The 11,231-nt window shown below is 41.6% G+C and overlaps 1 protein-coding gene across 1 annotated transcript in view; it reads left to right on the top strand.

Annotated features, from left to right (window-relative positions):
- LOC100303683 (vasoactive intestinal polypeptide receptor) overlaps positions 1-11,231 on the top strand; it is a gene marked incomplete at its 5' end in the record, with an annotated part of 66,563 nt that overhangs the window by 25,047 nt on the left and 30,285 nt on the right. The window contains 5 exon segments of the mRNA NM_001303178.1: positions 3,634-3,717; positions 3,719-3,732; positions 3,735-3,737; positions 7,054-7,154; positions 7,879-8,011. Of these exon segments, the coding sequence (NP_001290107.1) occupies positions 3,634-3,717; positions 3,719-3,732; positions 3,735-3,737; positions 7,054-7,154; positions 7,879-8,011 (335 nt within the window).

Consider the following 11,231-nt stretch of genomic DNA (forward strand, 5'->3'; position numbering starts at 1 on the left):
AATATTCTGTTTCCATCTCAACTTCACTGACTCCTCCTGCCACAAATATATTTTGTAGTTCCTCTATCAGGATACCCATCTTTACTGGTGGGTATCACTCAATCTGAGAAGTTGTTTAGATTCATGTCTCTTCATGTCACTCTCAAATACATTTATACATCAGGAAATTGAATTAAAGTTTTACTTGCCTGTGTTCTTGTCCAAGAAAGTCTGTCCCAATTAATGAATTGTGTTCAGTGTTTTGCTGTAGAAGATCATCTCTTTTTCATGAGGAATGGCAGTGAAGATGAACATTCACTGCAGAGCTTGGGTTAGACACCCTGTATAGGGCTTTGAGGATCCTGGAGACAGGAGGAGGCCTTGCAGTTGTCCCACTGTTCTGCTTTTGTGGGCATCAGAGGGAGCATCAGAAAAGCCAGAAGATTTCATGGAAGGTGAAGCTGGTGATGCTGGGTGGACTTAGATCTGAAGGAGAATTCCATCATTGGAGCAGTGCATGATTAAAGGGTGGGTGGAAACTAGCTGGATTTAAGCACTTCAGACTAGAGAAATACAGGCTCAAAAGGTGTAGGTCAGGATATTGTGGAGAAAGTAGGTGGGGAATGCGCTGTTATTTTGCTTCTTTTGGGAATCTATCCCCTCCTACCTCTCAGGAAGCCTTGAGGGAAGGTCATCACCGTGATCCCTTTGAAAACTCTTCTTTAAACTTCTTTCTCATGATAACTGGATAGGTTGGATGTTAGGAATAATTTCTAGTCTGAAAGATTGGTCAGGAGCTGGAATAGGCTGCCAGGGAGCTGGTGGAATCACCGTCCCTGGAGGTGTTCAATAAATGTTCAGATGTTGTACTGAGGAACATGGTTTAGTGAGAACTATTGGTGATAGGTGGATGGCTGGACTGGATGATCTTGGAGGTCTTTTCCAACCTTGGTTGTTCTATGATTCTATGGTATGATTCTATGAATTGCAGAGAGAAAAGGCAGCACCCAGCAAAGGACTCCTGTTACAGGCAAGGCTCTCATGCGTAAGTGATGTTCTAAAGTAAAGTACTTCATTAGCGCATCGTTCCGGGGAGAATTACCTATAGTAAATAGGAAACTGTTCTGGAAAATAGCCTAAAAATCTCTTGGTGCTTTGAACTCATGCCTTCCTATTGGCAGAAGGGCAGTCCTTATTACTAAACCATACTGTTGGTGGAAAAACTGCAACCTAGGGAGAACGCATGAACTGCTGCAGTTTCACTGGGGCTCTGTGACAAAGCTGAGCTTTGGGCTTGTAGCATAGAAACCTTTTTTCAATTAGTTTGCTGTTGGTTCATTAGGTAAATCTCAGAGTAAGAGCTAAACTTTTTCCAAGCTTTATCATAGAATCATAGAATCACCAAGGTTGGAAAAGACCTTCAAGATCATCTAGTCCATATTTCCCCACTAAACCATGTCCCTTAGTGCAATATCTGTGTATTTCTTGAGCTCCTCCAGGGAGGTGTCTGCACCACTCCCTGGGCAGCCATTCCAGCAACTGACCACAGTTTCAGAGAAGAAATTATTCCTAATATCCAACATTTATGTTCATCTTCAGTATAGGAAGTGATCATCCTCATTTCACATAGTGATTAGAAATATTTGCTATGTCATTTGAGCCAAGATTTTAGTGTGGTAAAATCTCTATCTTCTAACCTTGCATTTTTGCACCTCCCAGCCATCTAGCACGGAATCTGAGAACTATGAACATTTGTTTTATCAGATTTGTTGCGTTCCAGTCTTGCATCAAACAGTGATATGAGCAGCAAAGAGTGGTAGAAGACTTATCAGTGAAATTCCCTAAAGTCAGGAAGTTGGCTGATTGATTGGTTAGCTGGTTGGTTTTTCGTTGCCATGAGGATATACCATTTAGTTCCCCTCTACCATCGGTTGAAGCATTAAGACAGCTTTGAAAACTGTTGTGAGCAGTGAGAAGAACAGCGAAAGAGTCAAACAGTTAAGGGGAAGTACGCTTTCAAACTAGAAACACAAGAAATATGAGGAAATGAATTAAGCTGAAGCTGGCCCTCTTAGCTTGCTGACAATGAGAAGCTAAGATAAAAACCACCATGAAAACCAAAGGCATCCCCAATCAGAAGGGAGGAGTCATGAGCAGGAAATAAGAAGCAGAAAAAGAGCAAATAATGGGATCCATTGTAAAGAAGAAGAAATAACAGAAATTACATAACACCTTAGAAAATAAACAACAAAACCTGAACAGTCGTGTCCTTGATTTGTTTGCACACGATCTCTCGTGATCTTGATGTGAATCCAGGTAAATAAAAAATGAATGCAAACAGTGACCATGCATAAAAGCCAGGGGAACAGCAGCCCTCCAAACTGTGCTGCAGGTAGCTGCTTCTGGAGCAGTGTTTAACTACTTTCTGCTTTTGATAGAAAACAAAGGTAGCAAAGCCTTCATGGTGTACAGGCTGATTGTAAGGATGAATTACATGCACAAGTTTTAGGGTCAAAGCCCACCTATGAAGTATTCAAGAACTGAATGAAGTCAGGGGATAGGCTGCTGCTGCTGTCAGTGTGAGACAGGTCTATAGTAAGGAAGATGTTCAGATGATTCAATAGGCAGAAATTTCTGGAGGTGATGCTTGGATGTTTTCATGACTCATGGCTGCAGAACTGATTTTCTCCTGTTTGCAGTAGTTTTATTATTCCCATGTGCAAAGATCCCCATTTCTGGAAATGTCTGCATAGCTTTTGAGTTGCACTGATGTAATTCTTCATCTAAGAAGTCGTAAGCAAGTTTTGAGTGTTTATCATTTGCTTCTTCTGGTTTATTGTACCAGCTTTCCAATTAGGGATGGAGGGCAGTTTTATGTGACAAATGACACCCAAGGAATGCCAACCAGCCAACAAGTACGATTTTGGAAGTTGACTGCACAGTGGTGTGATTCACATGAGATGGACTAAGAATGGTTTGGTCATCAGAGGAGGTGCAATTTACTTTTTGGTGGATCGATTCTTTGTTGAGGAACATCTGCCTTGTGTACGTGTTAAAGCAGGCAACACACTTTGTCACTGGCTCTTCCTTGTATCCAAATTTTGAAGCATTTCATCGTCAAACAAGAATACAGTAGATTTCCTGGGAATCACATTTGAATAAAGCTCAGGGCTTGTCTTGTGGGCAAAGTCTGGGCTTTGAGGATTGCGTTCAGTTCCCAGCTCTCCAACTTTGTTGCACAGCAAGGAAGTGAGCACTTGGCTTCTCACAAGCAAAGTGAAAGATTTAAACACTTTGCTGGTTAGGTGAAAAAAAATTCCAGGAATGGAGACAGTAATGTTCTCAAACAATATCCTTGCATTGCCCACAACTGAGGAACCAAGTCCAAGCTGAATTATGTTACCACTGTAAGAGTGTTTTGTGGACGTCTCAGTTTAAAATCTGCTTATTTTCTGCAGACTGAATTTATGACCCAGTTGGTCCTTCTTGTTTGCATTGTGTAAGATGAGTACTTTTTAACAGAGGAAAATTATAAGACTTACTGCACGTGTTACAAGAAATGTGCTCTGGTATTTGAACTAACAAAAGGCAAACGTTTGTTTAAGAGCGTGCCCAGTGTGTCTTGTTTTAATCTTCTGTTTCTTTTTCTTCCAGGAAATGTGAGCAGGAATTGCACAAGTCAGGGCTGGACAGATGTGTACCCTGCACCGTATGCCGTCGCTTGTGGATACGATTCCAACAGCACACCAGGGGAAGAGGTCTGTAAACCCAGATGGATGGGTGGATGTCATGATTTACCCGGGATACATAGCAGAGCCACACCACCTTCTGATCCTCTACCTTTTCATTCCTACTTTAATTCCTTGAAAAGGAGGGATCTTCCTGGGAAGTGCCTCGCCAAAGAGCCAATCTTCCCTTTGAATTCCTGCAGAGTGGCAGGATCTCAGCACCTGAGATCAGACCGGTATCTCTATTAAGGGGAAATGATTTCAAACCAAAAGATTTCCACTGGATATAAGGAAAATGTTGTATATGAAAGGGTGGTGAGGCATAGGTTGCCCAGAGAGGCAGTGGTGCCCCATCCCTGGAGACACTTGAGGTCAGGGAACGGAGCTCTGGGCACTGATGGTGCTGTGGGTGTCCCTGTGCATTGCAGTAAGTGGTACCTGATGGCCTTGGAAGGTCCCTTCCAACTGAAAGGATTCTATGATTCTATGATAGCTCTCCCATATTCAACAAGAAAAAGCTCATGCTAGAAAAAAAAATCTCATGCTCTTTTTCTGCAATCATATATTGATGTTAAACTATGCCCATGATGGGGCTTTTTGATTTGTTTTTCTGTTTTTGTCTTTGTTTGTTGTTGTTGTTGCTTTTTCTACTGTATGGCAGAAATCAGGGTGGTGAACACTGCATGGTAATAATAAGTAAATGTCTATGATGAGGGGTCTTTGTGTACGGTCACCCGTTACAAAGGCACACAAATTGTTAACAGAAAATCTGAGCTGAACTTAACCAGCCTTAATAGTAATACGATACAGAAAATAGCAAAGGGAAGGTTATTACACACTCAACAAAAAAAGAGAGATGTACCAAAGAGAGAGCCTTCAAGGTCAGCCACCACTTCATATCCCACGTATCCTGTTCCTAACATTGAGTTGAGTGGCACTGATTGCACATTTTAAGAGCCATCATTACAGGTCTGCTTGGAAAGGCCCTCCCCCAAGAGCTCCAGTTTATTTTCCATCTGCAAAGGGATTTGGGAATTCCTGGGATGTGGTTTGGTGACCCAATGAATTACAGCACTGCCAGAACTCCATGTTACCTCAAGAGCATATATTGTGTTCTTCTAATTCTTTCTTAATTATTTTCTCTTGATTTCCACGGTTTTGTCATGCTGTTTAAAGCTAATTTGTGTGAAAGGTGGCAGAGGGGGGTGAACATGCAGTACAAGTCTGTGAAGAAGAATGGATTGTTGTTGAATTGGCTGTCAGTCTAGGGAGGAGGAAGTAAAAGGAATAGAAAAAAAAAAGAACAGCAGGCTCTATGGGATGTGATTGATCATCATCCATGCCTAAAATGCTTCATGAGCTTAAAACCTATACCACTTATACCAGAAACTGCAAGAAAATATGAGAAACAAATAAAGAGTGTGTGTAAAAATTTATTTGTGAATTCTGGCAGTCCTTAGGAAGCAGACATAGGCACCAAAATATTGTGCTGATGATCTCTGCAATGTTAATGATTCCCTCTCCAGACTGACTCTGAAAAACTGCATATTAGGAAATGGGGGGTTGTTTTTCTGTTCCATTATCAGATGTGATGCACAGCTTCCCCATCATCTGGTCAGAGAGAAGCCACCCAAACATCCCTGTAGGCTCTATGTGAAGGCAATAAAAACATACTAACCCCACGTTTCTTGCCAAAGAAAGAGAATCTGCATTTCTGAGGAAGAACTCAGATGACTTCAGCACATGTGATGCTATCCCAAATCAAGCCTATGTGCAGGGCTACTGGAAGACTTAGTATCAATGTTCCTGTTCCTTTGCACTTATGAAGGTGAATATTTCACATCCTAATTCAATTTACCAAGAGTCAAACATAGAGGCTACTGTTCAGAAGGGAAGGAAGCTAGTTCTCATGTAAGCTTAGTTTAGCATCCCTGCATGCTCTGCAGGTGGGTGAGGCATGGGTACATGTGGCAGACTCCATCACTGTATCAGGTAGATCCAATGACCTAACGCCCTTACTATGAATTATGACCCAAATTTCTTAGTGATGTAGATTCACTTAACAAGCCTATAAGGACACTCTGCTTTTATCCATCTCTGAGATCCATGGTCCAAGAAGCAAAGCAGACATGACCAGTCTAACCCCAGCACTCTGAAATATCTGTGTTAACACCCCTCCAAACTGGCTTGTGTAAATGCTAGAGGATTACCTTGCATCACAGCTTCGCTGGTCCTGGAAAGCACCTAGTGCTTGTCAAGGCCTATGAAAATAACCTGTAGAAATGTCAGTCCTTACTGTTAGTCAAGAGTGTTTTCCCAAATAAGGTTCGTTGGATTATCCATCAGTATGGTTTTTTGTGGCTTTGTTTGTTTTATTTAACAGAAAGTGGTGGCAAGGAAGGTAGAAAAGGATCAATCAAGGGCTAGGAAAATTAGATTTTATCTGGGAAAACACTCTTTACTGAGTAAGATTCTTGTTAAAAAATCTTAAATTAGTAAAAAAAAAACCAAACAGTGATAAAACAAATGTTTGAAAACAAACTTTTCTTTTTCAGCTGAAAATCGAAATATACTAATTTAGAGTGTTGCTGGAAAGCCTTAGGAGAACTAAAAATCTTGCTGCTGTGTTTCCTCGTTTTATTTATACCAGGATTCACTGTTGGATTTAAATTCTGTGGTGCTCCATGCCCAGAGAATCCCTCTGTGTGCAGACAAAGAGAAAAGCTATGGACTAATTTGCAAATTAAAATATATTTCTGTGCACTCAGTGAGAACATCTTAAGTTGGTTTGTTTTTTTCTTAGTAAAACACAATGTTTCACTTCCACAAAAGCAAACCCAGACCAGTTCTGTCCCTAAAATTCCCTTCGTGTAACGAGGCTCATCGTACTCAGAGTACTCAGAGTACTGTTTAAGTGAACATAAGCTGTTCTTGTTTCACAAGGTTATAACCATGTAGCTGTCTCTGCAAGTGTCAAATTCAGACTCCATCCTCTGCAATTTTCCCTCATGTAGCTGTGAACTGGTCTTGGTGTGATCCAGACACGTTCTTCTTATTCACACCAGCTGTGTTTGAATCATGTTCTGCTCTGGGCAGCCTGGTCTGGTGGTTGGTGACCCTGCACATGGCAGGGGGTTGGAACTGGATGAGCATTGTGCTCCTTTTCAATCCAGGCCATTCTATGAGTCTGTGTTCTCTACTGGATATGATTTTAAAGAGAATTTTTTAAGAGAATGGAGTGGGACTCACTTCAGGAAGGAGGTCAGAACAAGCTCAGCAATGGTGTATTTAGGTGGATTTTGGCAGCTCTTTGAAAGTCTGTTTTTCTTTCTTTCCTTCCCCTTAGCAAACGGCGTTCTATGGCACAGTCAAGACCGGCTATACCATCGGACATACCTTATCACTCATTGCTCTCACAGCTGCTATGATCATTTTATGCCTCTTCAGGTAAGAGCATGAGCTCCATCCCAGGTCCTTGTGGAGATACGGTACAGCAAATTAAATGGCTTTGGGTGGCTAAGTGTTGGCAGCTGAATTCATCCTCAGTCCCTGTTGTTGATCCTGGATTCAGACAACTGTGTTTGGGTACCTCTGTCAAACAAGTCTATGCATGAGGCAACCTCCTGTTATAGTGCTCTTTAAATATATGGCAAAAACAGCAAAACAATGAATAATTGGTCATTTTTAAGTGAAAATATTATCCCCATTGCTACAGAATGCCTGCAGTATGAGTTCATTTGGGCAGCAGCTGCTGCTAAGAATTTATCTCTCCTCCTGAAGAAACATTTTGCTTTGAAAAGGGTTATTACGGTACGAGCATGCTGTAGAAAATAGACCTTTCTTATGAACACACATTACTGAGTCAAAAACCTCGCTTTTCCAATGGAAAGAGGTACAATGGACCTTTTTTCCATCATTCTGTGTTTTGACCTTTTTTCTCAGAATTGGAAAAGCAGCAGTGCTGCCGCAGATATATGGAATGTCACGTCTTCTGTGGCTTTTAAAGGGCTTAAGTGGATTTGCTGTGTATTACATCAAAACGTTGTCTGTCTCGGGGTTTCTGATGTTTAATTGTAAGTCTGTATCTCAGCAGAAGAAACATGTAAATAGATAAATAACGTTTTAGAGAAGTCACGCTATTCAGAAATGTTGTTTCGTCTCTTCCCAACAGAAAACTACACTGTACTCGAAATTATATTCATATGCACCTCTTCATGTCCTTTATAATGAGAGCCATCGCAGTCTTCATAAAAGATGTCATCCTGTTTGAAAGCGGAGAACCTGAACATTGCTTTGTGAGCTCAGTAAGTAGCTGTGTATATTGAATTTTCCGCTTTGTTCTGTTGTGCTTCTTAAACTGTGCACCAAAAACTGCCTTGGATGGGAAGGCAAATGGATGGGAAACATTATCTTGGGAAGACTTCAGTTTTTTTTTTTCTCATTTGAAGAGGAACAAAAACCTGATTGATGAGGTTTAATTTAAAGGGCATGAAGTAAGCAAGCAGGGTTTTGGATTAATTTGTTGGATGTCCCAGTCAAAGAAGACTTTCGGTCGTCGGCTTAAGGATTTAATAAAGCCTTTCCCCTCAGTGATAGTAAGAGATCCAGAGTCAGATAACTCCTCTGAGATATCTGCAGGGCAGTACCTATACGTGATCTATGTTCGTTAAATGCAATCATAGTCAGCTGAGATCTAATTAATAGGTTTGCTGGAGCTGTGAGCTGTCCACCTCACTTTGAAGAAGGCTCCTCTGTGAGCTGGAGGGCTCTTTGGGCTCCTCTGATTGCACTGACCAGGTCCCTGCAGGATTTTAGGCAGGAAATCTATATAGAGACATAACTGTCTGTTTTTCATCTGGATCTCTGTTCCACGCTAACTGTATAATGGTGAGATTTCCCCACTGGGATGATAAAGGAGGGGAATAAAGGAGTTGGTACGTTTTCCCTGCTTTTAAACTCAGTGTAATCAGCTGGAGTTAACATTAAGGTGGGAGAAGAGCTGTTTATCTAAGAGCTCTGGTGATGCAAGAGAACACTAGTCATGAATTAATCTTCTAAACAGGGAGGTGTGATCACAGCATCATAGAATGACTGGGGTTGAAAGGAATCTTTAAAGGTCATCGAGTTCCAGTCCTTAGGTTGATCAAAAGTCATCCAAAAATTAAATTAAATTAAATACTCTGTAATAAATTCATCATAATAGATGATCTACTTGCTGGTAATAGCAGGTGACTGGGCACAGCAGTCCAGCAGGATCTCTTTTGGACTTATGTTTGCATCATAATGCAACAGAAAAGACTGTCTTTGCTATCCACCCAGTTTCTTCCTTGCCTTTCTGTATCAGTACCCCAAGTGCCATCCCTGCTGGTATAATGGCCTTTCTGCGTGAGCATTTCCCAATCCATATCAAAGTGTGTCACACTCCCAGAGTTTCCCTGAGAACCATCCACAGCACAACACATTCCCATTGCAGTGACCACATACCACTCTCCATTTTTATTTTCCCTCTGTGGTTCACTGGAATCTGTATCCTTAAGCAATGGGGCTTCATTGTGAAAGCCCGTGAATGGCTGCAGTGACATAGAAATTGGGATGAACAATTGGCCGGTGTCTGCTGCCACAGATAACTGCCAGTGCTAATTGGCAGAGGAGCCAAGAACCCAGTGAGCCGTGGAGTTTGACGTAACCTCTCACCCCTGTGGCAGTTTGTACCGGGTCATGGCCGAGGCATGATTGCAGAAAATGGTGTGAGAAGTGTCTGCTGAAACACTTCTGTGCATAAACACTGGATGTTGTCCTGTGGAATCTGCAGTTCCTGGAAGTCAGGGTGCTTTCAGGCAGATCGTGGCTACCAGCACTGTGTGTGTTTCTTCCCAAGCAGAGGATTTTTTGTGGTAAATGCCAGTTCAGGGTTAATGGCTGTGTCTTCCAGAAGAGCTACAAAAGTATGTGGGACAATCTGTCTCCAATACACAGGGCTGAACTTACCCTTGTAGAATCTGCACACAACTTGACCCAACAATCTGGTAAACGTTTTCGGTTGTAGGGAAAACATACCTACATGAAATGCAGTTGCAGTGCCTCTCCTAGCATTCATTTGCTTGGAGACATAAAATCTGTTGTGTTAATGTTGGGTTTGGCGGTGTTTGGTTGGCTTGAGCTAGGTGAAATAATTGTGTTGTTTGTGCTTTGAACTTGCAAGATAAAATTTTGCCTTGGGGGATATGGGTGCTAACTAGTTCATATACCTAGGGTCTGATAAAGGATCTATGGAAGGTTTCATGTTTCTACTGATAATGCAAGATATTGGCCTTGAGCTCATTCAGTCTGAAGTGAGATTTGAACAAGCAGTTCATCTTGCTGAATGCTGTCACCACTATACTGTTTTAGAAGAAGGGAGAACCAAAGCAATAACCATCTTTTATTAGAAGAAAGTGCTGCACTTAGTTCCTTTGAGGAAAAAAGGACAAAAGCACCTACCTTCATTGGCTTTGTGCGGTAGCATTTCAATTCCACTTCATTTTGTATAGTGTGGGAAATTTCAGTTACAAAGTGAATTCTGAGGCATTTTAAAGTCAAATACTTCGGGATAATACAATCACAGATTCAGAGAATCATGCAGGTAGTTTCCATGGAAATAAATAGGAGGCATTACTTTCTCTGTGACCTGCGTGGCATCGTTTGAGTTAGAAAAGACCTTCAAGATTGTTATATCCAACCATTACCATTGAGTACAGCATAAATACCCCAAAAAATTAGGTTTGTCTACAGGCCACAAAGGCTGAGAATGTGGCAGTAAGCATTTCAGGTAATCAAGGCCAATGCAATCACTGAGCCATCACAACATGCAACCTGCACTGGATGCTGATTGTTGAGGTGTGTGTGGTGGCTGGATGATTGGACTGGAGGTCTTTTCCAGCCTTGATGATTCTATGATTTAATGATCCTACAAGTGATCCCACAACCAATGCAAAGTGGCCCAAGACCTTTGTGCTGCTACAAGGAAAGGCCCAAATCAATTAGGTCCACTCTTAGGCACAAAGGGGATCCTTTGTCTCATGTGGCAACACATAGACTGACCTTTAGAAGACAGTTTTATTAAAGCACTGTGGGGTTTTCCAGGGGGAAACAAAGCACTACTGAGGACCCTGGGTACTTTAGAGGGATAGAAACAGTAGAGAAATCTTATGGCCACATACATATGCAGCTACTTGCCCAAGGAACCAGCAGTCAGTAGTTTCTCTGTGTCACGGAGTTAACGAGATCAATCTACACCCGTGACAGGGGGGCGGTAGGCCCCTGCCCTCCCCTTCCCAGCCCACAAAATGGGAAGGAAGGGAGGAAAACAAAAAAACAGCGGCAACAATCTAATGAGGAAAAACTTATTTTACTAATTATGATATCGGAATGCAAGATAACACAATATAATACAATCTGATTGAAATTGAGACTAATAAATCAAATAAAACAGGAGAGAGAGAGAGAGAGAGAGACGTTCCGATACCGATTACAAACCTAGAAAAG

Source organism: Meleagris gallopavo, chromosome 6 (assembly GCF_000146605.3).
Source record: "Meleagris gallopavo isolate NT-WF06-2002-E0010 breed Aviagen turkey brand Nicholas breeding stock chromosome 6, Turkey_5.1, whole genome shotgun sequence".
Lineage (NCBI taxonomy): Eukaryota > Metazoa > Chordata > Aves > Galliformes > Phasianidae > Meleagris > Meleagris gallopavo.